We start from the raw sequence: 22981 nt of genomic DNA on the forward strand, positions 1-22981 counted from the left end.
ACAGGTTCAGAAATACAGACTAGACTGCAGTACTCAGGGTGGAAAATATGAAAAGTAAACGGTCTGAAATGGGAGTAAAATTACTGTGTAAAAAATGTCTGACCTTAATAATTAAAAAAAAAAATATCTAGTCTTGTGTATTCTAAGTACCCTCGAAAACCACGTTGCTGATAAAATAAAAATAAAAAAATGGAGGTCCTTTCTTGGATTTTTTTCACAATTTCTATTTAATAAGTAAAAAAAAAAAAAAAAAAACACAAAGAAAAGCAGAATGCAAACTGGTGTTGAAGGAAATACTGAGCGGACGCTGCGAGCCCTGCACGTGCTGCAGGTCTGGATCTCAGCGAGGTAAACCGGATCCGCAAAGACGCAATTCCATCCTGGTTGCCGCAACCCAACGGGGAACTTACGAAACTGACCCGCCGCATCACCTTAAAGCAGGAAACAGAAAAACCTCTTATTTTCACACCACTGGGGACAACAGTTGTGTTTAACCCCCCCATCTTGTGCCAACCAACTTGTTTCCAGTGCATTTTAGTGTGTGTTCTTGTATCTGGAAAAACATTTCACTTAAAAGTGCCGATACAGAATCAGACGCCAGCAAATCATGCTTAACCCCCACGGCCTGATGTTGTTGTAGTACCCATTTTGGCCACAAGGGGTCGCTGATGGCCCGTTTTCACATGCAACTCGCTCCGTCCTCCATCTGAGCAGCAGCAAAAACGAGGCGCTTCCAACCTGTCGATTCTTTATCTCAACTAGAAACGGTTTCTCTGCCCTCGACGTCGGTCGGGAGGATCGATTCCCCCCCTCGGAGGACGGAGCTCGTGCCTCTCGTGGGGCCGAAAACCCGGCACGCCGCGGCATCGGCCTGGGAAACGGAAAGCGACGCCTTGCCGGCGGAGACGAAAAATCAGGAATGGAGCTGGAAGATGAGCGACGGGCACTTTTCAACTGAGCCAACATTAATGCACGTGTGGTTGGAGTCAGGTTTCGATTGGCAGTCGCCTCAAAAGTGGGTTGGAATTTTAGCGGCGTCCTATTTAAGGTTAGGGAAGATCCTCCGTCTGTTGAGAGGTAGCCTCGGAGCTGCCAGCGCTGACGAGGAGGGTCTCCTTCTGGTCTACGTGAAGGTCTGAACATTGAGAGTTTGCGTGGATAGATCTGCTGTCCTCATCTTCGCCTCTGGCTCGGCTTCTTCCTGCGCCGCTGCCGCTTGAAGTCCACCAGGCAGCCTTCCGCCTGGGAGATCGGCGTGAAGGACCGGATGGGCGAGTCGCTGAGCTTAAATGGCGGGTTTCCGTCCTCGCCCTCCTCCAACTCGTCCTCGTCGTCGTCCAGTAGATCGATGACCTCCCTGGGGGAGGACGTCGTGAAAAAAAGTCACTTAAAAAGCACAAGAGTGCAACAAAGCTTCACAGTGAAATTGAATTGAAAATGAATGAAACTGAATTTAGAGGCTAAATCGTTCTTCAAGATGGCGTTTGCAGCAAAAACTTACTGAGTGGCACACGGCAGCGCCGCGTGGACGTCCCGCTTCTGGACGTTGGACCCGGAGGGACCGGCTCCTGAGGACGCAAACGTCACACAGGTGACAGTTCGGGGAACTGAAAACGGTGGAGGACCTGGAGACCGAGGGCCCAAACATCGAAAAACCCTCCTCACTTTAAATGGCCTAACACCCCGGCGCTAACCCTTCTGAGAGTACTTGTTAGCTTTAGCCGAGCCGCTAGTCATTAGCGAGCGACGATGTTCACGGCCCTGATGAGGCACTGATTTCCTTTGGAACGATATTTACTATAATTGTAAATTGTATTTAATATAATTGTGAGAACTCGAAAGAGTCTCTTGTTCCCGAGAGTCTCATCGCATTTTTTTTATGAAAATTGAAAACCATTTGGAGTCCACGCGGATTGACTTCTCTCTCACGGCAAAAAGCTCTTGTTTACTTGAATGTAGTTATTTATTTTATCCTACATTGTTTATAGAAGGAGGACAGCAGTCGCTCGCACCTGACAACTCACATACGCCCCCTTCAGGTGAGGCACAGAATTGTCTGCCTCACCTCAATGCTTTTCTGTGAGAATAACTGTATCGCACACTTCCGCTAAAGACATTGCACAGCTTGTAGAAGGTGATGTTGTATATAATAATACAATAAGTCTTTCTACAACAGTCTGTGGGCGCCATACCGACAAACCGAAAGGATCCGGCGCCACGTAGTTTGTGAGGGACTGGGTGTGCAGAGGTGAGCTCGGCTGCCGCATCTTGACTTATTCGGTCAGGAAATGTGCAAATTCAGAGATTTGTTCTTGAGAAAATACATTTCTAAATCAAATCAGTCGGAACATGTTTATACGTTATAACAGTTTGTTTTTTTTAATAATAAGTCCCCTAACCGCGGTCCCAGTTATGCTGCCGTACGTTCACTCTGCGGAGGGACGTCCCTCCTCGCCGCTGCACGACGTTAACGTCTTAGCGTCTCGCCAGGTGTCCCCCATCTTTTTATGAATATGAACGCTATTATTGTGTCCCGTTAGCCATTAGCATGTAGCTTGGCCCTACCGCTGTGATGACTTCATTGGTGTCTGTCCGCTAAAATACAATCTGACTCCACCGGTAAGATTTCGGTCTCTCACCTGAGTCCCTGCTCTCCGTTCCCTCAAGAGCCGACACCAGGTTCCCCCTCTGGAGACCCAAGAACACAGACAGAGCATTTGTTAACGCCGGCCCTCTGGCGTGGCGAGGTGTTGCGGGCGGAGCGTCTCACCGCCGCCGTCCTGGACAGCTGCCGGCGGATGCACAGCTCCGTGTGCAGGCTGTAGTCCTTCAGCGGCACCGACTTCTGGCAGACGTAACACTTCTCCTGGACGGCGGCGCCGGGAGGAGGCGGGGACGGGAGGCGGGCCGGTCGGAGGGAAAAGGGGCGGGGCTGAGGCTCCGGGCAGGATACGCCCGCCGACTTCCCGCCGCCGCCGCAGGGCCGACTCGCGTCTTGGCTGACCCTCCTCGTCCTCTTCCTCCACGGAGACGCTGAGCGGAGAAGATGGACGGTCACACGGCGGAAAACGTGGCCTGGCGGGCGGCGGTAAAACCATACCTTGGGAGCCGTTCGCCGCCGGCGTCTTCCCGTCCACGAGGGTGACCTCGCCGTCGCAGTACGCCGCGTGCATCTCTATGTCCGCGGCGTGGAAGGAACCCTGGCAGATGGGACACTCCACTCCGGGGCCGGCGAGCGCCTCCGGCTCGGGGGACGCCGACCTCGGCCGGATCTCCTCCACGTCGGCGTGACCTTCGTCCACGGCGGGAACGCCGCTCCCCGGCGTCTCCCTGTCAACCGCGGCTGAACGCAAATACACATGTCATCTAAATGAATGAAATATTCTTCTGAAATACTTTGCTCTTTACACAGTTGAATGTGCCGACAACAAAATCACACAAAAACGATCCATGGAAATCAATCGTATCAACCCATGGAGGTCTGGATTAGGAATCACACTCCAAATTAAAGTGTAAAAACAAACTCCAGGCTGATCCAACTTTGATGTAATGTCCTTAAAACAAGTCCAAATGAATCTGTGTTGCTTCCTGAGTGGACACTATGATTTCACACAAGTGGGATTGACTTGGAGTTACATTGTGTTGTTCAAGTGTTCCCTTTATTTTTTTGAGCAGTATATTTCATTTCAACAACCTGGAAGGGGAACAACAAGGTTTACTGATTAGGAGCGGGAGCTTACCGTCCACCTCCATCTCCTCCTGCTGCTCCTCAGCTGCCGGGCTCTGGTCTTGCAGACACATACCGGCGTCAGGCGGCCCTGGGCTTTCCGCTCGCTGCAGGAAAACGAAAAACCGGGCGGCTCGGACGGCGAGGAACGCAGCTGTTTCTACAAAGCCGAGCGGAAGAAGCGGTTCCTTTACCCGTCCTGGAGCGGCGGCGGCGGCGACGTTCGCTTCCGTCTCCAGGACGTCCGGGGCTCCGTCCTCGCTGAGCTGGGTCTCTGTTGGGATTTTGGGATCCGTCTTAGGGCCTGGCGTGGAGACACGCCACCGTCCACGCTTCGGTGCCTCAGTACCTGGACAAACGGCGCAGTCGTCGGCCTCCGGCTGAGCTCCGTCTTCCCGCTCCTCCTCCTCCTCCTCCTCCTCCTCCTCCCGCCGCTCTTCGTCGTCCCGGGTCTCGCCTTCCCCCCTCCGCCCGAGGCCTCGCCTGGGAACGAGGGGGAACGGACGGCGAAGGCGAGTTAGGACGCCGACCGACCGCGGAGATCCTGGTGCCGTCGGACGTGGCGTTTACCTCGGAGGAAGCTGCTGCTCAGAAGGTTCCGGAGGCGACTCGGGCGAAGGAGATCTCTAGAAAAACAAGTCAGACTTTTCGGATCGTTCGAGTTCGGCGGCAAACCGGACTTTCTCCGGCGTTCTTTTTCACGGGGGGGGAAAAAAAGCCAACTTTCGTCGTAAGAGATTTATCATCTGAATACACCAACACACACGCGTGTGCGCGACGACCGTTTTTGCGACAAAAGCCGATGCTAGCAACACTTCACCTGAGAGTGGCTCTTTTAGGAGGGAGACGCTCGAATCTGATTGGCTGTCCTGTGTCACATGGACACAGGACTTTATAATAATAATGATCATAATAATAACCTTTATTTATACTTGTAAGACCACTGAGGTCTCCCTCATTTTCAGGGTCGACAAGTTTACAAACAAAGCAGAGCACAGCGCAACAATGAAATGAGATCGAAATAAAAAACAGGAGATAAACTAAAACAGGTGAAAATGAGATTAAATTAAAGATAGTACGGAAGCAGGAGATAAAACTCGAAACAAGTAAAAAATGAGATCAAATTAAAAAGTACAAGGGGATGGATAGAACTAAAAACAAGTCCAATCGGCAGTACAAATTAAAAAAAAAACAGGAGATAAACTAAAAACAGGTGCAAATGTGATTAAATTAAAGAGAGTACGGAAGCAGTAGATAAAACCTCGAAACAAGTAAGAATTAGATCGAATTAAAAACTACAAGTGGGGTGGATAAAGCTAAAAACGAGTACGATTGGCAGTGCAAATTAAAAAAACAAAAAAAAAACTTGAATTTCTGCGACGGAAAAAAAAAAAAAAATCGGTGGATCATTTTGCATGTTTAAATCAATATTTGCTGCCACCTGCTCGAAGCGGAGGAATCTGCGTTATGTCTCCCTCTAGTGGTCAGAAGTTACTTAATTCTAAAAGCCTTTTATTTCGGCGTTTCGAGCGCAAAATGCGTCGCGTACCTCCGGCCGCGGCAGGATGGCGTCCCCCCACTCGGCCTTCCTCAGGAGGCCCCTCTGGGCCCGCTTCAGGCTCTTCTCGTACACCTCCATCTGGGCCAGGATCACCTGGCGGGGTGCGCGTGATGAGTCAAAAGAAGAAGAAATCTAAGAATGGCGTTTCGGAGTGGAGGAACCACCTTGGTGTAGGAGTCGGCGTCCAGCCCCCGAGGGCAGAAGGGGACGCCCCAGTAGTAGTGGACCGTCAGACCTCCTGCAGGTTCTCCCGCTGACGTGGCGGCGGCCTGGTCGTCGGTCGCCCGGCGGCTCGGATCGCCGGCGGACGCCGAGCAACCGAGACTGCGGGGAAGAGGTGGGTGTAAGTCTGAGAACTGAAAGATGGGATTTCCCATGATTGTGTTCCTCTTAGAGCAGAGTTTCCCGACCTTTTTTGAGCCTTTACATGAGGAAAAATCACGCGGAATACGACCAAATAAATACATCTATATCTTGACAAATGGGCACCCATTAAAAAATATTTTTTTGTTTTTTTATGTTTTTTTTTTTTTTTTCTGTATAAAGTCCGAAAAGCTGTTACTTTGTTTTCTTGACTGTATCTTATTTATTTTATCCTACATTGCTTATCGAAGCAGTCAGTCGCACCTGCCAACTCACATACGCCCCCTTCAGGTGAGGCACAGTAATGTCTGCCTCACCTCCTAACATTGCTCTACGGTTTATTTTCCGATCAGCGAGAATAATTGTATCACGCGCTTATGCTAAAGACATCGCGCAGCTTGTAGAAGGTGGTGGTGTTTAAAAGAATATTATAAATCTTGATCCCGCGCCACGCAGCCCAGTTTGTGAGGAACTCGCCTTTTTTACTTTCTTCTGACCACTACTCATACTTGGGCCTTCATAGGGGTCAGAATGTTCTTCGGTCCAAGAGGGTCCTGATTGAGTACTTTTTTTTTTTGTAAATATTTATCCATGGCGTATCGCTGTCTCGTTCAAAACATCACTAATTCCTCTGCTGTTTGAGTCTCGGCAGGTAGAAACACAGATTAATTCACTTCCTGCTCACATCTAGTAGGAGAGCATTTCTTGTTCTGCCGGTCACTGAACGCTGCCGACGTAGATCGACGTACCAAGTCACATGATTTGTGTCGAATAAATCATTTCTGGATCAGGTGAAAGTGGTCATTTTTCCACGGCATACCTGATGATCTCTTGGTGTTGGGAAACACCGTCTTAAACGACGCGGAGATGCGTTTTAACTCGATGATCACCTGCATTGGTCCGGGGTCACCCCGGGCCCGGCTCCGGAGACGGGACCGACCCGCCTGTCCGGCTGGAGGTTGAGCTCTCCTGGAAAGACGGGGCTGGGCGAGTCCACCGGCTGCGGAGGCGGAGAGACCGAAGAAAGTCAGGAGAACCTCCTCCCGCCGGCGGGTCGACGTGCTTTCTTACCGCCGCCTCGTCCTCGTCCTCGTCGGACCAGCGCAGCGTCATGTCGCTGGTCAGCCGGGCTTCGCGCAGTTTCAAATCTTCATCATCTGAAACCAGGAGAGCGGTTGAGCTAGCGTTTACCGTTTCCTCTGTCGTGTCGGGCGAAGGCTGGTCTCGTCACCTGAGGCGATCGCCGCGGTGACCTTTCCTTCGCCGGCGTCCTCGTCCCGATCCAGCTGGGGAGAGAGGAGAGTCGGAACAGGGCGCCTTCGAGGATCCGACGCCTCCTTGCAGAAGCCGGACGCCGGCCCGTCCCGTCCTCCGGCCGCGTCCGAGAACACGGGGCTCGTCGGGAACGCCGAGCTCTCGGAGGGGGCGACGCTCACGGGGAGGCCGGGGCTCCTCGGGAACACCGGGCTCTTGGGCTGGCAGGACACGGGTCCGAGCGACGAGCCGGGACTCTCCTGAGCGGAGGCGGCCGGCCCCGGGTGTTCGCCGACCCGGTCTCCGGGCCCCTCGTGCGCGCCGTCCCTGCCGAACACGGGACTTCTCAGATAGTCGGGACTCGACGGCGCCTCGGCGGCGTCCCACGTCTCCGACGAGGGCGAGCGTTTGAGGCGCGGCGAGGGGATCTCGGGGCTGCCGGGAAACGTCGGGCTTCGGGGGCGCGTCGGCGGGCAGCCGCGAGCCGGGTCGCTGTCCTGAGACCACAACACGAACCCCGAGGACCTGCAGGTGTCCATCAGGTCCTGGCTCAGACGCGGGATGTTCACCTTCACCCTGCAGCCCGTCCTCACCGATTCTTGGATCTGGGTGGAGTCGCGGCTCTGATTTAGACGGCGGGAAATCAAAATACATGAAATTGAGACAGAAACGATGCAGAACAGGAAAGGGAGAATCCATCGGATGGTACCTGCGGTGAATCCGGGAGCGCCGGGAGAGAATCGACGATGCTGGCGGAAGCGGCCTGAGGGTAGATCTTCTGCGTCAGCCACAGGTCCGGCCCTTCCTGCGGGGGAAAGCTGTCCTTCCTTTTGCGTTTCTTATTCCGGTTTTGGTCCTCGTCTCCAGTCAGAACGTCTGGAACGCAGGAAACAAAGATGCCAGGATATAAAACGTCCAGGGTGATTAACTTCACGTGGCTTCTCAGGCGGTTCCTTCAGGGTCTCACCTTCGCACAGGAAATCCTCCGCCGTCGCCCGATCGAGGACGATGGCGGATTCTCCGTTGGTGCGCCGGACTTTCCGGCGAGCGTTGACTTTGTGCGAGGCCTCGGCTTCGAGCGACGGGCTGCCGCTCCGGGACGGCGTGCACGGCTGGGTTTGGCCGACCATCTGGCAGAGAGGGACGGAGAAAAGATGCCGCACGTGCTTCGCTATGTCGGGAATTCGGGAAGGAGCCGGAACCGTCGAGCGCGGGCGCTCACGCTCTCTTGGATGGCCTTCATCATGGCTTCCTCCTCCTGCTGCAGGCGGAGGGCGCTGACGCTGGCCTCCTTTTCACTCAGTCGCAGGGCCAGGTCCATCATCTCCTCCTCCGTCATCGCTGGTGGGAGAGGCGGTTGATTTTCAATCCAGCGTTTCATTACAATCGAAAGGAAAAGAGATGGCGAGGAGCCAAACGTCCATGTTGAATTATTTACAAAATGTTCTGCACCTCTGGGTTTGTTTTTCCGCTCCCTCCTGCGCTTGGCTCTCGCGGGCGGCTGAGGCAGGAGCGATGACGAGAACTCGTCCTGAGGAAACGCAAAACTTTGAAAGGGGAAAGAAAATCCGATCTGCTGAATCGTCACGCGCTCCTTACCTCGTCCCCTTCGTCATCGGGGGCTCGGCCCTCCTGCGTGTCCTCGTCCGTCGCTTGGCTTTCGAGAGACACCTCCTTGTAGGCGAGCTTCTTCTGAGACATCCCGGCCAAAACACCGCTAACAGCGCCTGGACGGAAGGAAAGCCGGCTCTTCATTTCTTTTCCCTTCAGGGAACACCACGGCGAATCAACCTTCTCCATCTAACCCTATTCTCTGTATCCTCCTCTCTCACGCAAACTAACTTCAGATCCTCTCTTACTACGTCCATAAATCTTCTCCTCGGTCTTCCTCTAGACCTCCTGCCTCGCAGCTCCACCTTCAGCAACCTTCTACCAAGATCTTCACCATGGTTTAGACATGAACAGAGAAGTGTTCATATCCAAACCATCTCAGTCATTACTTTGTCTCGGTCATACATGTCCTGCACCCCTGTGACAAGGTCTTCTTTCTCTTTGGGCTTTTCCCTTCGGAAGTCTCCACAGCGAATCAACCTTCTCCATCTAACCCTATTCTCTGTATCCTCCTCTCTCACACCAACTTCCTTCATGTCCTCTCTCTCTACATCCATAAATCTTCTCTTTGGTCTTTTGGTCTTCTTCTAGACCTCCGATTCCAGCATCCGTCTACCAATATATTCACTATCCCTCCTCTGTACATGACCCAACCATCTCAGTCTGGCTTCTCTGACCTTCTAAGATGTGCTGTCCCTCTGATGGACCCTGGTCACTCCCAAAGAGAACCTCAGTATCTTCATCTCTGCGACCTCCAGCTCTGCCTCCAGTCTTTTTGTCAATGTCACTGTTTCTAAACTATACAGCATCTGGTCTCACCACTGTCTTCTGTACAGCTTTACATTCATGCTCAATCACTATGAACACACTATTAGTCATTGACAAATTATTACAAAATCATTCAAGTGCATTAAGACGTTGTAAGAGCAGAGCAATGTATCCTCAACCAAAACAACATTAAATGCACGGGCCGCTCAGGATAGAGAAGTACTTGAAGTAATACAGTGCATCGAGTAGAGGACCATGACTGTAGAGAAACGGATAACAACCACATAAATGATGAACAAAAACAAACATGTCGGTACTGAGGGTTCTGCACTCTTTGTATTTCTATACAAGAGCTCTTTCAGTCGTAGATTGACACCACCAAGGAGCTCCACTGGAGGTTCTTCCTACCTGAGGCTATCAGACTATTTAATTCCTCTTCCTTCAGCCGAAGGGAATATTCAAATCTTTGTACTTTTTAAGACCTTAAAACACTTGATAGCCTTTGACTTTGACACTTAATAGTTTTATTTGTATTTCTTATTCTCCCTCCTTCCTACTATTATTTATTATTGTTATGTTTTACTTGAAACTCTGGCACAACAAATTTCCTTCAGGATGAATAAAGTTGTTCTTATTCTTGTATTTTAAAAAAACCTGGGTCGGCAAACATAGCCGGTCCACCTTTCTCTCTTTGAGACATCTCCATATTTAAAATGCATGTATTTACTGATTTATCCCTGACTGTTAATGCATGTAGAGAGCTTTGCAGAGATAAACATGAAGTAATGAGATGTTCTTGTCGTAGCAACTGGACTTGACTTTCTTAGTGACAATGAACTCTTGATTGTAAAAACATATTCAATTCATGGAAGCTTATTTTGATAGTAAGTGACCCAGATAACACTCAGAAAAGCCCAGAAGGTCGGGTCTGGTTACCTGAAGATGAGGAGTATCCCACTCTTCCTGTCATCTGTCAGGGGTTCCTCACAAGCTAACCGCTGGCCGTGGAGGACCGAGCCATGGCTGGAAGTGACTTAGACACATTCAGAAATTGGAAATTTACAACTTGTGTGTTGTCCGACGCTGTTAGCTTAGCACAGTTCACCTTTTAACCGTGAGAACATATTTACATGTGGCGCCGACCGTTACACAGCAATGTAAACAGGAAGTGGGAGTTCACGGTTAAAACTTTTACAAACTGCGTTGCCGAAGGTCTAAACTGATGTTCGTCGGCGCACTGATAGAAAAATGCAACTGGCAAGACGACGAAACGGGTAAAACTGCGAGTGGACAACGCTCAAAGAGAGGGGGGGGTCTTCCTCACTTTCGCGGCGCCATGTTTGTTTCTGTCAGGTTGGTCACGTGATATCTACGTCACGCGCGTTGCGTTCACGGACCGTCGGAAATCTCGCGATACGCTTTCAAGGTTTATTGTTGGAATCGACGGGTAGGTGTCATGGCAACATTTAACCCTTGTGTTGTCTTAAAAAAAGTGACCCACTTCCATGTTTAGCTGTAGAAAAAACACCTTAACCTATTTTTTTCCAACTTTAAATTTTATGATTTTTCCTAAAGAGACCACATCATTTAAAAAAGCGATACTTCTTTTTTTAGGGTACAAAGGTTGTCTTATGGGTCATTTTTGACCCATAAACACAATGCTAAGATCACACAAGGGTTCAATGGGTAGATTGCAACAGAAACAGCTCAGTTGGTAGAGCGGAGGACTGTAGAAGCTCTATAGTAGATATCCCTAGGTCACTGGTTCAACTCTTCAAGACTTGAAGGATAGCTTTTAGTATTTTGTCCTTGCAGAGCTATGGACAAATCCTCACAAAGGGTCCACACTTGCCCATCGTGAACTTGGACCAGCAAGGTGGCTGTACGTGGAGCATAGGTTTCCGACTGGCCACTCCCTTCGATAGCTCAGTTGGTAGAGCGGAGGACTGTAGAAGCTCTATAGTAGACATCCTTAGGTCGCTGGTTCAACTCCGGCTCGAAGGATAACTTTTAGCATACCCTCCTTGCAGAGTTATGGACAAATCCTCACAAAGGGTTCACAGTTGCCTATCGTGACCTTGGACCGACAAGATGGGTGTACGCGTAGTATAGGTGTCCCTTTGGCCACTCCCTTCGATAGCTCAGTTGGTAGAGCGGAGGACTGTAGAAGCTCTATAGTAGATATCCCTAGGTCACTGGTTCAACTCTTCAAGACTTGAAGGATAGCTTTTAGTATTTAGTATTTAGTATTTTGTCCTTGCAGAGCTATGGACAAATCCTCACAAAGGGTCCACACTTGCCCATCGTGAACTTGGACCAGCAAGGTGGCTGTACGTGGAGCATAGGTTTCCGACTGGCCACTCCCTTCGATAGCTCAGTTGGTAGAGCGGAGGACTGTAGAAGCTCTATAGTAGATATCCTTAGGTCGCTGGTTCAACTCCGGCTCGAAGGATAACTTTTAGCATACCGTCCTTGCAGAGTTATGGACAAATCCTCACAAAGGGTTCACAGTTGCCTATCGTGACCTTGGACCGACAAGATGGGTGTACGCGTAGTATAGGTGTCCCTTTGGCCACTCCCTTCGATAGCTCAGTTGGTAGAGCGGAGGACTGTAGAAGCTGTATAGTAGACATCCTTAGGTCGCTGGTTCAACTCCGGCTCGAAGGATAACTTTTAGCATACTCTCCTTGCAGAGTTATGGACAAATCCTCACAAAGAGTCCACACTTGCCTATCGTGACCTTGGACAAGCAAGGTGGCTCTAGACGGAGCATAGCTTGGTACCCGGGCCACTCCCTTCGATAGCTCAGTTGGTAGAGCGGAGGACTGTAGAAGCTCTATAGTAGACATCCTTAGGTCGCTGGTTCAACTCCGGCTCGAAGGATAACTTTTAGCATACTCTCCTTGCAGAGTTATGGACAAATCCTCACAAAGAGTCCACACTTGCCTATCGTGACCTTGGACAAGTAAGGTGGCTCTACACGGAGCATAGCTTGGTACCCTGGCCACTCCCTTCGATAGCTCAGTTGGTAGAGCGGAGGACTGTAGAAGCTCTATAGTAGATATCCTTAGGTCGCTGGTTCAACTCCGGCTCGAAGGATAACTTTTAGCATACCGTCCTTGCAGAGTTATGGACAAATCCTCACAAAGGGTTCACAGTTGCCTATCGTGACCTTGGACCGACAAGATGGGTGTACGCGTAGTATAGGTGTCCCTTTGGCCACTCCCTTCGATAGCTCAGTTGGTAGAGCGGAGGACTGTAGAAGCTGTATAGTAGACATCCTTAGGTCGCTGGTTCAACTCCGGCTCAAAGGATAACTTTTAGCATACTCTCCTTGCAGAGTTATGGACAAATCCTCACAGAGTCCACACTTGCCTATCGTGACCTTGGACAAGCTAGGTGGCTCTACACGGAGCATAGCTTGGTACCTTGGCCACTCCCTTCGATAGCTCAGTTGGTAGAGCGGAGGACTGTAGAAGCTGTATAGTAGACATCCTTAGGTCGCTGGTTCAACTCCGGCTCGAAGGATAACTTTTAGCATACTCTCCTTGCAGAGTTATGGACAAATCCTCACAAAGAGTCCACACTTGCCTATCGTGACCTTGGACAAGCAAGGTGGCTCTACACGGAGCATAGCTTGGTACCCTGGCCACTCCCTTCGATATCTCAGTTGGTAGAGCGGAGGACTGTAGAAGCTGTATAGTAGACATCCTTAGGTCGCTGGTTCAACTCCGGCTCGAAGGATAACTTTTAGCATACTCTCCTTGCAGAGTTATGGACAAATCCTCACAAAGAGTCCACACTTGCCTATCGTGACCTTGGACAAGCAAGGTGGCTCTAGACGGAGCATAGCTTGGTACCCGGGCCACTCCCTTCGATAGCTCAGTTGGTAGAGCGGAGGACTGTAGAAGCTCTATAGTAGACATCCTTAGGTCGCTGGTTCAACTCCGGCTCGAAGGATAACTTTTAGCATACTCTCCTTGCAGAGTTATGGACAAATCCTCACAAAGAGTCCACACTTGCCTATCGTGACCTTGGACAAGCAAGGTGGCTCTACACGGAGCATAGCTTGGTACCCTGGCCACTCCCTTCGATAGCTCAGTTGGTAGAGCGGAGGACTGTAGAAGCTCTATAGTAGATATCCTTAGGTCGCTGGTTCAACTCCGGCTCGAAGGATAACTTTTAGCATACTCTCCTTGCAGTGTTGAGAACAAATCCTCACAAAGGGTCCACACTTACCTACCGTGACCTTGGACAAGCAAGGTGGTTGTAGATGGAGCATAGCTTGGTACCTTGGCCACTCCCTTCGATAGCTCAGTTGGTAGAGCGGAGGACTGTAGAAGCTGTATAGTAGACATCCTTAGGTCGCTGGTTCAACTCCGGCTCGAAGGATAACTTTTAGCATACCGTCCTTGCAGAGTTATGGACAAATCCTCACAAAGGGTCCACACTTACCTATCGTGACCTTGGACCGACAAGATGGGTGTATGCGTAGTATAGGTGTCCCTTTGGCCACTCCCTTCGATAGCTCAGTTGGTAGAGCGGAGGACTGTAGAAGCTCTATAGTAGACATCCTTAGGTCGCTGGTTCAACTCCGGCTCGAAGGATAACTTTTAGCATACTGTCCTTGCAGAGTTACGGACAAATTCTCACAAAGGGTCCACACTTGGAGGTTGACTTTTGGCATTGTGTCTCTCCATAAGTCAGACAGAGATTTGTACTTTAAAATTTCTATAAAATCCAATGTCATGATGGCTGTTCATCTCCCATAGTTGCTGTATGGTCCAAATACATCTTGATGAGTTGGATTCCAATGGAGTATGTAGATTTGTCTACGTATTGACGAGACACCACATGAAACAAATTGATATCCACATGGGCCAGTCCCTTTTAGAACCAGGAATCATCAGTATTACTAAGAATTATTTCCCTTACGTGACTCAGTTGGTTGCGGGGACTTTGGACAGTATGTCAAGAGGCATCCTTAGGTTGCTGGTTTGACTCTGGCTTGAAGATGGACGTTTCTGATTTCAGGTTAGAGAAGCAAATCCTTGCAAATGTTTTGAGAGCTGGATTCAAGTACCAGCTCTGTCCACATTTGAGAAGGTTTGTCCACTGATTGTTGTTACTTTTTTAATCAGTCGATCACTGATATCGCTATATCGCTCCAGAGTGTCAAAACTTTTTACAGGATTCAACAGGAATTTCTTGAGGAGACCAGGTCTTTCCTCAAGTATGAACATAGGCCACCACTTTGGAACGAGTGGTTGCCGTCCATTGGTCCGCCGCTGAAACAGGTTATTGGTTCCCGCGGCAGGGCTGTAAGTGTGTTCTATAAAACAAAAAATGGAAAATAAATTTCATAAAATGTTCAAAAAGGACAAATTTATTATAACAAAGAACAGTCATTTCTAACACCTTTGGTCACATGACATCTACAAAGTTGTTAGTAAGATCTCACTGATGAATTATTATTGAGGAAAAAAGATGGCGTCCGTCTCTCGAGGTACTGTAGCTTAGCATTATTCTGTAGCCGTGGTGCCTCCAGCGAGCTTGTGTCCATTCTGACGTGGCCTCCGAGCTCAAATGCGGCACAGTTTTAGGGGGAAGTTCTCCGTGATCAGGTGGTCGTCATGAAGCACGATGACAACGTTGACTTCAAACTCTGAGGGACAGAAACAAACATAAGCCCCCGTCAGATCTGCCCATGGCGTGACCTTGGTTTAGCCGGTGAGATTGAAGGGAGGCGTCAGAGTTAGTCAGACCGGGCGTCAAACTGTAGCTCCCGAGAATTTGGCTAGTTTGGTTTATTTCTTGAAAATGATGCACAAGATCCTCCATCAGTAACTTTTCTATAGGGTCTAAATGTTGCAGTCCTAACATGGGTACAAGATCACAATTGAAAACAACAACAAAATCAATGTAAATATCAATCGATATTTGTGAGTTCACTTTTTCCCATTTTGGGACCGATAAAGGAATATCTTGTCGGCACTGACATTTAAGATATGTGAAATCGCACTATTGGACGAACTATATTCCCATTCTTAGGTGTCACTGGAAGTACTTCTATGGTATGGGGCTGCAATATTGAGTACTGCTTCCATAAAGGGTACTTGTACTTCTTCAAGGAGGTGATACTTTGAATGGTAGGACACCCTCTATGGCAGACATGTCAAACTCAGGCCCGCGGGCCAATTTTGGCCCGCACTACAATTATATTCGGCCCGCGAGATGATTTCAAATATGTATTACATCTGGCCCGCCGGCCCGTTATACAGCGCACGTACCGCTAAAGGTGCCTACACATTGAACGCGTCAAGCGCTGGGTGGCGTCAACGCAGCCATTCATTGTGTATGTGCGACGTCAGCGACAGAGCGCAAGTCCGCGCTGAGGCGCAGAGCGCCGCGCAAGGGTGGCGTTTGACGCCTTGACGCCCCATTTAAAACATTTTTAATTTGAGCGTCAAAATGCTGTGACGACATCTACGCGCGGCCAATAGGAGAGCAGCCGGTGCCGGGGGCGGGAGTTCCCGATGTGGAGCAGGAAGCTAAGCTTAGCTGCTGCTAAGCGACAGAAGGGGCGCTGCCGTCCGCGACACTTTTCGTTCGTGTCTTAAAAACACGAACGGAAGGGAAATGGAGCGGGCTCGATGCGTGGCAATCGTCCCGCAATTGCGGCAGCATTTTTCTACGAGTGCCGGAACTGTCTGTTTTGATTGCCGAAAATGCCGCGGCATTTGGCGATACTCGGGGCTCGAAGTGTCGGCATTTTATGTGGCCGTTTTTAATTTTTTATTATTTAATTATGATTATTATTTCACCAGTATTATACCAGTCCTTCTTGTCATTGTAGTGCGTAAATTGTTAGATAAAAAATAAATATATAAATAAAATAAAATAAAATAAAATAAAATAAAATAAAATTAATTAATTTAAAAAAAAATTGGTCTGGCCCTCGACAATGTTCTTTTTTTTAATTTTGGCCCTCTGTGAATTTGAGTTTGACACCCCTGCTCTATGGGCTTCTTTTCTCAATCCACCTTGAATGGATGAATTTCTAGTTATAACGGTCTTTTTGTTGTTTGTATTTTTTATTCCAGCTGATTTCAGGAAAGTCACCATACATCTAACGTATCTGTGCCCGAGCCACAGCTCTTTACTGACCAACTTTGAAGTTGGTGGTCTCCAGTGTGGGACAGGTGAACAGGCGTGGAAAGACCATGTAGATGGGAATGGGGAGGCTCCGGCAGACGTCGCCTTCGGCGATCTGGATGTTCTGGATCTCGGTGGCGTCTCTGGCGTAACCTTCAGCACAACCTGGGGACTCAAGACATGGGCGTTGCCGTCACAAGGGGAAGATTGGGCAAGCAAGGGAAATATGGGGGATACAGGGTTTGATGGCCATATCGAACTTCAGATAAGAGCATGCATGACTCAAAAACAATCTGCCATTTCCAGGCTATAAGCCGCTACTTTTTTCACACTGCGGCTTAAACAATGATGCGGCTAATTTATGGATTTTTTTTTGGGCTAACGAGCTTCACGTCACCAAAACGTTTAGCCTTGTCGCATCAGGGCGATGAAATGACTGTGAAATTCTGAGGCGGTTTAATTCCGACACCAAAGAAGACCGCTTTGACGGATACAAGGATAACAAGGATAACAAGGATACAAAATGGATGGATGGACTTTTCCTTGTCTTTTTTATCATTCATCTTTTTTAATCAGCCCTGTTACAGCCACTGTTCGGGCAAAAAGCATTGCAAGCACGTATTTGTGGATGTTCCTGATATGTATTTCAGGAAACGGAAAGAAAAATGTTTCAGTGTAAATATCTCAGAGCGGCCTATATATGTACAAGTATATTTATTTGGTTATTTTTAGCCGGTGCGGCTTATATTCAGGTGCGCTCTATAGTCAGGAATTCACAGTAATACCATCATACCTTGACTTAGGAGTTTAATTACTCCTGTGACTAAAATGAATTGTTACACAATTAATCTGTTCCAGGCCCCCTCATTAGTTAAGGTGTATATAGGAAATATAGAAGGTGTAATAGGAAAAATGGTGAAAAAAAACATAATAAAAGAGATGTAAGTGATGAAATGCACTGGTTTCAATAAGTGCAGTTACCATGAAGATCGGACCAAGATGCAGTTGGCACCATGTAGAAATGTGTAAAATGTGAAATTCCTACTTTACTGTCTGCATTTGGATATATAGCATAAAGGCAAATATATATCTGCAATGTTATATGCCGTTTTAATTCATTTTACACTTCAGAGTTTATTTATTTTACTTGTGTATTTTTAGCTTGTCTTGTCCTTGTATGTCTTGCTGCTGCTGCAAAACAATTTCCCCAAACACGGGATCATTAAAGTACATCTCCTCCAATCTCAAATTAAAAAAAAATCCACCGAGCGACGGCTTGTATCTCGGAAAACTCGTAAGTCAAGGTTCTACTGAAACCATTTTTTTTTTTTTTAAACTCCTGCACGTTTGCGCTCACCGCACGTCTCCACTCGCACCAGCTGCAGCTCGATGCTCTTGATGGGAACGTCGGAGCTCTCCACCATCACCTCCCCCGTCAGCGGCTGGCTGATGACGCAGTTGGTGGCGTCCAGGCTGCCGCGGATCAGGAACTTGGGCAGCGTGCTCCGCTGGAGGGGGGACTCAGGTTAAACAGACCAGACGAGAAACCGAGGCAAGAATATTGGAAGGCTTCCCCAACCTCGCGGATGTTCTGTAAGGTATCTGGCGTGATGGTGAAGTTGACCGGCGTGGGCACAACTTTGGCTTTCTGCGGCTGAAAAGAAAGAAAACATATTAAGCAACCAATCCCAAACACTCAAAGAGACTTTTCATGAGCATTTAAATGTTTTTTTTTTTTTTTGTTTTTTTTTTTGTTGTTTTCGAATTTCTCACAAAAATGTTGTCCTTTTTTTTTTTTTTTTTTGCTAGGATAAAAACGAAATTAAAAAAAATTATCACAAGATGGGGAAATTCAATAGTCACTACAGCATTACAGCGCAGACAAACAATAATAGCAAGTATATGCAAATAAAGGATACAAATATTGTAACCTATTGTATATCTATTTATATTGTTTAGTTGTGATTGTGTATTTTTCAACCTGATTGTTCCTTTCCCTGATGCTGTTGTTGTTGCTGCTGTCTATTTATTCATGGATGTCTTGCTATCTTCTACCTGTTACATTTATATTCCTTTTTATTTTCCCTCTTTTCTTTTCTGACATTATAAATGTTACGCTGCTGTGACAAAGGAATTTCTCCTATGGGGATCAATAAAGTTTATCTTACCTTAAATAAACAAAGACTATGTACAAAATATGCAATGGACTACAAAAATATGTAAAGAAAAGAGAAGGGAATGGTTCTAAAAATAAGTGTTGTTCAGTAGGCGATGTGGGTAGTAATAATGAAATTATAATAAGTATGGTGTCCTGGAGAATTCAAGATTTGAGACTTTTAATTGTTTATTATCGGACTTTTATTATCGCATCCACAACCCTGAAGCCAGATTTGGTATTTAAAACCTGCAATTAGAATGCGGTCGAAGAGGTCAATATACACCTCACGCAAGTGCATCTACTGGCACAATGCACAGTTTTACATCTCGTCCCGTCTTTCTGTGATTCTTTGTCATTACGCAACGAAATTTAGAGACAGCAGCTCTCAAAAGTAGACACAAACAACCTTAAAATGCAGCACGACAATACAACCGCCGCAGCATCTCTGGGTTAGAGATATAAGGCAGGAAAAAAAATAGAAGACAAAAATATAAATAACATTGAGAAGAATAAATAGGTAAATATGTGGAAAGAAAAAAAGTAAAGAATTTAGTGCTCTGGGGTAAAAATGGGAGGAGAAAGAATGAAGAATGGGCGGGAAAAAAAACAAAAATAGCGACAGACAAACGAGAAAGTGCTTATTGTGTGAGCGGTCACGGGCGGAAGGGCTGACCAGCATCGAACGTTTGACCTTCACCACGCAAAGACTTCCAGAAGAGTCGCCCCTACCTGACAGTGGACGATGAACTCGCAGTTCCTGCTCAGGTCTTTGGCCAGCAGGGAGCGCTTCATGTCACAGCGCAGGGTGTACTGAGGAGAAGGGAACGGTTAGCTCGGGGGAAACGAAAAAGTAGCGTTGTCGGATCGGCCGACTAACCTGGATGTTGACAAAGACGCCGTGGTAGGTTTCATACAGCACTTTGTTGCCTTTTGTGTTCAGGGGAAACTCGAAGGGAATCTCGGTTTTGCCTCCCGGGATCTTGCCGGCCTTCGCCACCTCGATGGTGGAGTTGATCAGTTGGATGGGCTGCGACACGAGGCGGGAGGTCAAGGGACGATCAATTTGTCGATTGATAAATCGCTGCATTTTGAACATCCTTTGTGGAATCAGGTAAGTTAAAGGTATGAATAAATGTCAGCTGTTAACTGGATGCACATCTATCAATCGTCAATAAATATATAAATAGCAATATATTGGAATAACAATGTGATCAGATTACATTAGTCTGGATTTTTAGGTCAAAATTCAAAGTCAGCTTTTTTGTCATTTTCTTCACATGTATTAGACATGCAGAGGAATCGGGATGTTTCTCACTTTCCCACGGTGACATGAAATTAACAAAAATGATAATATGGTGCTCATTGACAGTAAAATACACAGAAAACAAACAATAAACATTAAACTATAAAGCAGCGGTGGGCAATTATTTTGTCTGGCGGGCCACATTTCTTATTTAATTTTTATGCACGGGCCAACTAGGTCATGTAAAGTAGACAAAATGAAAATTGCACTTTAAATATTTAAATTTTTTGGCATTTTATTTCAACTTTAAAATCATTAATGATCATATACATTTACTGACATTATTTTGTATGTAATCATCTGTACAAAATTAAACAAAAGGAAAAAATAAGGATTTTCTAAATTTCAATATTGATTGAAAATACTTATTAAATTATTCAAAGAAAATAGTTTGACGGGTCGAATAAAAAAGCAAAACGGGCCGGATGTGGCCCGCGAGCTGTAAAATGCCAAGGTCTGATATGAAATATCAAGTGCACGCAGATACTGAGGTGAAAGGATGACTTAATACCACCAAATCTGAAATGTATAAATAATGTCATTTGAATTTAATACATACATAGCTATAGAGTACATATACATTTTTAGTTTTGTGCAGTTTAGTGGAAAAAACAGTCAGTAAGTAGCACTGACTGACTTCTGGAGTCTAGTTTTCCCTTTGTATCCATGATGGTATCAAGAATGAAGAATCTTTATCATGACGCAGCTTCAGAAGGCACATGAAGATCATGCAGAATAATAATTAAGAAAACACTAAATAAACGGTACAATTTGCACGTGGAAAATGACTGAATTTCTCATAATGCAAGTTTTTTGTTTTTTTTTTTTGCTAAAAAACAACGATAGAAAAGGGACCAAAAACCAAAGAAAAAGACACTATCAAAACAACTGCTGTTCATGAATTCTGCAGAACTCGATTGCGCTTTTTCTGTGTACCCGTGCACCGGCCGCTCGACGAGGTTCAAACCCATCACCAGGAGGCCGTCCTTGAGCATCGAGTAAGGCGGCTCAAAAATAAAACGTGTTATTATTACTATTATTATTTACGATCTTGTCCAGGGAAAGCCGGCGTTCACCTTGACCGAGTTGTAGAAGGCCTCGAAGACGCCGACACTCTTGGAGCTCAGCTGCAGGTTCACTAGTCCTTCCATGTTGAGGGAGATGCCGTGGTGCTGCACAGCCTCCTTGCACATCAACACGATGACACCGGCCACCACTTCCTGTCATAAAAAAGATCCACGGCGTTGCCGGTGTCAAATGATTGCAAAACAAAGGTCATTCTGTGTATATTTGAGATTCTTAACAAGGAAGGAGTCACCTCAGTGCACGTAAACAACCACCATGCTCTTTCACACCCTTATGTTCACTGATAGGAGAAGTTGGATCAAAGGGTGCCGCCACAATTTATGGTTGTATTATTGTCATTTTGCAGGTTTCAGTGTTGCAATGTCACAATGTTGGGGAATTATATTATTGCCCTGGCTGCTCGCTTGTCATTGAATATTAATAGGCTCTGTTTACTGCTTATAGGCACAGATAAAAATGAGAACACTGCATCTAGTACAGATGTTGAACTTTGGCCTGACTGACCCTGTCAAACAAGAATAAACACATGAATTAACTGAAAAGGTTTTTTGGATTATGCAGATAAAAACGTGAGTAACAGGTAGTTTGTTAGCAACCAGCATCTCCGCTTCGGTATGTTTCGACCACATCTGTCCGAGAAAGGATGCACACCCGGTGGTGTCATGTTTCGATGTGACGGCCGAACTGTCAGTCATGAGAGAGGATGTCATCTAGCCGGCAGAAACCCCTCTTTTTTTAATTTGATCGGAATATTAAGTGGCTTTTCCCGACTAAGTGATGCTAGCTAAAAAAAAAAAAGGAGAAGTAACCGGCTAGCTAGCTAGCCTAGCGTAACGCTTACTTACCCCTTCACGGTAAACTTTGTTCGCTCTTTTGAGCCGCACATCCAAGGTGACACTCATCTCTAAACGTCAGCACATCGGCCGGAGAGAAAAATAAAGTAAAATAAAACAATTCCGGGCTCCCTGGTGTTAGTTCGACATATGAAAAACCAGTGCTTTTGGACATTGAACTAGCTATGGTTGTGTTGGAGGGAGTAACAAGAGTGCGACTTCCGGTTTGAGTCCTTCACAATAAAAGCAGTCATAGGCGTCGCTCCATGTGACTTCCGGTCACGGGTTCAACGTGAAGTCAAAGCCTTTTAAGGTATTCAATCTAATATTGAATTAAATTTGACCTTTTTTTTAACATTTAATTGTAAAATGTCAGCCAAACATCTTGTGACACATTTCATTTACTAAATACTGCAGAATCAATGGGGCTTTAGCAGACTGACATTATCATAACTGCATTTAATTTGTGTCCATGTTGATATTGAACTGAAGGTTGCGTCATAATTTTAACGAAAAAAAAAAAAAAAAAATCTGATATGTGTTATTTACACCGTTTATGTATCCGCTCCACTGAAAATATCACATCCTTGTGTTGGCCAAAGATCAACTCTGCTTTGGATTTTAACACTGTTTTGACCGAATACAGTATCAAACAATGAGCCGAAGCTCAACTGTTGCCACAACAACAGGCAACGGGAACACAAAACTGGGGCGGCAAACCTGTTTTACCCCTTTTCTCCGTCCGCTCATCTTTCCGTTCGGGATCCATAACCACTCATTACCCAACAATGGCCTATTCACGCCCGGAGACACGATCTGTTTTCACAAAGACGGGGATCACTTTCTGTTTTGACCTGCAAGGGTACAAATGAACCCCCAGACGCCCCCAAAAATGCACATTTTCATCATCTTTTAATTTCCACATTACTGCTTTCAGTGTAATATGATATGATCAGAATCCACATGAAGATTAACACCATGTTCTTTGTGATAACACAGGGAATTATCAAAATACTGTCATATGTCTCTGCACCGAAAACATCCTCTTTTGTCGTGGTTCATTTATGTTTCACACAATATTTCATGAAATGATTCAAATCTATTAAATTCCTACCATATAAGGAAATGTCAGTAAATCTAAATGGATACAGAGTATAACACA

At 46.8% G+C, this 22981-nt stretch overlaps 2 protein-coding genes and 12 non-coding genes across 14 annotated transcripts; 12 read left to right on the forward strand and 2 right to left on the reverse strand.

Annotated features, from left to right (window-relative positions):
* Nucleotides 1–208: 208 nt before the first annotated feature.
* Nucleotides 209–10624, reverse strand: uimc1 (ubiquitin interaction motif containing 1). Its single transcript, XM_086142178.1, has 20 exons — nucleotides 10221–10624; nucleotides 8505–8632; nucleotides 8358–8436; nucleotides 8128–8246; nucleotides 7873–8035; nucleotides 7615–7781; nucleotides 6883–7528; nucleotides 6723–6808; nucleotides 6542–6651; nucleotides 5453–5612; nucleotides 5277–5381; nucleotides 4298–4353; nucleotides 4077–4210; nucleotides 3922–4001; nucleotides 3741–3834; nucleotides 3101–3343; nucleotides 2771–3033; nucleotides 2640–2688; nucleotides 1502–1568; nucleotides 209–1357 (listed from the first exon to the last, which is right to left on the reverse strand). The coding sequence occupies exons 1-20, from the start codon at nucleotides 10252–10254 to the stop codon at nucleotides 1174–1176; spliced, it is 2967 nt and encodes a 988-aa protein (XP_085998304.1). The 5' UTR covers nucleotides 10255–10624; the 3' UTR covers nucleotides 209–1173.
* A 575-nt stretch (nucleotides 10625–11199) lies between these two features.
* Nucleotides 11200–11288, forward strand: trnay-gua (transfer RNA tyrosine (anticodon GUA)). The gene is given in 2 exon segments: nucleotides 11200–11236; nucleotides 11253–11288. It is a non-coding gene; the product is annotated as a tRNA-Tyr (tRNA).
* Nucleotides 11289–11647: 359 nt separating this feature from the next.
* On the forward strand, nucleotides 11648–11736 carry trnay-gua (transfer RNA tyrosine (anticodon GUA)). The gene is given in 2 exon segments: nucleotides 11648–11684; nucleotides 11701–11736. It is a non-coding gene; the product is annotated as a tRNA-Tyr (tRNA).
* A 126-nt stretch (nucleotides 11737–11862) lies between these two features.
* trnay-gua (transfer RNA tyrosine (anticodon GUA)) lies at nucleotides 11863–11951 on the forward strand. Its single transcript is given in 2 exon segments — nucleotides 11863–11899; nucleotides 11916–11951. It is a non-coding gene; the product is annotated as a tRNA-Tyr (tRNA).
* Nucleotides 11952–12078: 127 nt separating this feature from the next.
* On the forward strand, nucleotides 12079–12167 carry trnay-gua (transfer RNA tyrosine (anticodon GUA)). The gene is given in 2 exon segments: nucleotides 12079–12115; nucleotides 12132–12167. It is a non-coding gene; the product is annotated as a tRNA-Tyr (tRNA).
* Nucleotides 12168–12294: 127 nt separating this feature from the next.
* Nucleotides 12295–12383, forward strand: trnay-gua (transfer RNA tyrosine (anticodon GUA)). Its single transcript is given in 2 exon segments — nucleotides 12295–12331; nucleotides 12348–12383. It is a non-coding gene; the product is annotated as a tRNA-Tyr (tRNA).
* A 126-nt stretch (nucleotides 12384–12509) lies between these two features.
* On the forward strand, nucleotides 12510–12598 carry trnay-gua (transfer RNA tyrosine (anticodon GUA)). The gene is given in 2 exon segments: nucleotides 12510–12546; nucleotides 12563–12598. It is a non-coding gene; the product is annotated as a tRNA-Tyr (tRNA).
* Nucleotides 12599–12723: 125 nt separating this feature from the next.
* trnay-gua (transfer RNA tyrosine (anticodon GUA)) lies at nucleotides 12724–12812 on the forward strand. The gene is given in 2 exon segments: nucleotides 12724–12760; nucleotides 12777–12812. It is a non-coding gene; the product is annotated as a tRNA-Tyr (tRNA).
* A 127-nt stretch (nucleotides 12813–12939) lies between these two features.
* On the forward strand, nucleotides 12940–13028 carry trnay-gua (transfer RNA tyrosine (anticodon GUA)). The gene is given in 2 exon segments: nucleotides 12940–12976; nucleotides 12993–13028. It is a non-coding gene; the product is annotated as a tRNA-Tyr (tRNA).
* A 127-nt stretch (nucleotides 13029–13155) lies between these two features.
* Nucleotides 13156–13244, forward strand: trnay-gua (transfer RNA tyrosine (anticodon GUA)). The gene is given in 2 exon segments: nucleotides 13156–13192; nucleotides 13209–13244. It is a non-coding gene; the product is annotated as a tRNA-Tyr (tRNA).
* Nucleotides 13245–13371: 127 nt separating this feature from the next.
* On the forward strand, nucleotides 13372–13460 carry trnay-gua (transfer RNA tyrosine (anticodon GUA)). Its single transcript is given in 2 exon segments — nucleotides 13372–13408; nucleotides 13425–13460. It is a non-coding gene; the product is annotated as a tRNA-Tyr (tRNA).
* Nucleotides 13461–13587: 127 nt separating this feature from the next.
* On the forward strand, nucleotides 13588–13676 carry trnay-gua (transfer RNA tyrosine (anticodon GUA)). The gene is given in 2 exon segments: nucleotides 13588–13624; nucleotides 13641–13676. It is a non-coding gene; the product is annotated as a tRNA-Tyr (tRNA).
* A 126-nt stretch (nucleotides 13677–13802) lies between these two features.
* Nucleotides 13803–13891, forward strand: trnay-gua (transfer RNA tyrosine (anticodon GUA)). Its single transcript is given in 2 exon segments — nucleotides 13803–13839; nucleotides 13856–13891. It is a non-coding gene; the product is annotated as a tRNA-Tyr (tRNA).
* A 771-nt stretch (nucleotides 13892–14662) lies between these two features.
* On the reverse strand, nucleotides 14663–22031 carry vps26c (VPS26 endosomal protein sorting factor C). Its single transcript, XM_086142581.1, has 8 exons — nucleotides 21832–22031; nucleotides 20977–21120; nucleotides 19475–19624; nucleotides 19327–19407; nucleotides 18019–18093; nucleotides 17797–17947; nucleotides 16452–16604; nucleotides 14663–14949 (listed from the first exon to the last, which is right to left on the reverse strand). The coding sequence occupies exons 1-8, from the start codon at nucleotides 21886–21888 to the stop codon at nucleotides 14867–14869; spliced, it is 894 nt and encodes a 297-aa protein (XP_085998707.1). The 5' UTR covers nucleotides 21889–22031; the 3' UTR covers nucleotides 14663–14866.
* Nucleotides 22032–22981: the final 950 nt, after the last annotated feature.

This window comes from Fistularia commersonii, chromosome 35 (genome assembly GCF_037954325.1).
Source record: "Fistularia commersonii isolate RoL2024-O1a breed Wild chromosome 35, RoL_Fcom_v1.0, whole genome shotgun sequence".
Lineage (NCBI taxonomy): Eukaryota > Metazoa > Chordata > Actinopteri > Syngnathiformes > Fistulariidae > Fistularia > Fistularia commersonii.

Excerpts from the sequence above, each read along its gene's own strand:
- uimc1 (XM_086142178.1), bottom strand. The coding sequence starts at position 10,254 with ATGACAGGAAGAGTGGGATACTCCTCATCTTCAG. Across the intron at positions 3,835-3,921 it reads CCGCCGCCGCTCCAGGACGG|CGAGCGGAAAGCCCAGGGCC; the intron begins GTAAAGGAACCG and ends GTTTTCCTGCAG. Across the intron at positions 3,034-3,100 it reads GGCGGCGAACGGCTCCCAAG|CGTCTCCGTGGAGGAAGAGG; the intron begins GTATGGTTTTAC and ends TTCTCCGCTCAG.
- vps26c (XM_086142581.1), bottom strand. The coding sequence starts at position 21,888 with ATGAGTGTCACCTTGGATGTGCGGCTCAAAAGAGCGAACAAAGTTTAC. Across the intron at positions 21,121-21,831 it reads ACAAAGTTTACCGTGAAGGG|GAAGTGGTGGCCGGTGTCAT; the intron begins GTAAGTAAGCGT and ends TTTTTATGACAG. Across the intron at positions 18,094-19,326 it reads AGTTCATCGTCCACTGTCAG|CCGCAGAAAGCCAAAGTTGT; the intron begins GTAGGGGCGACT and ends CTTTCTTTTCAG.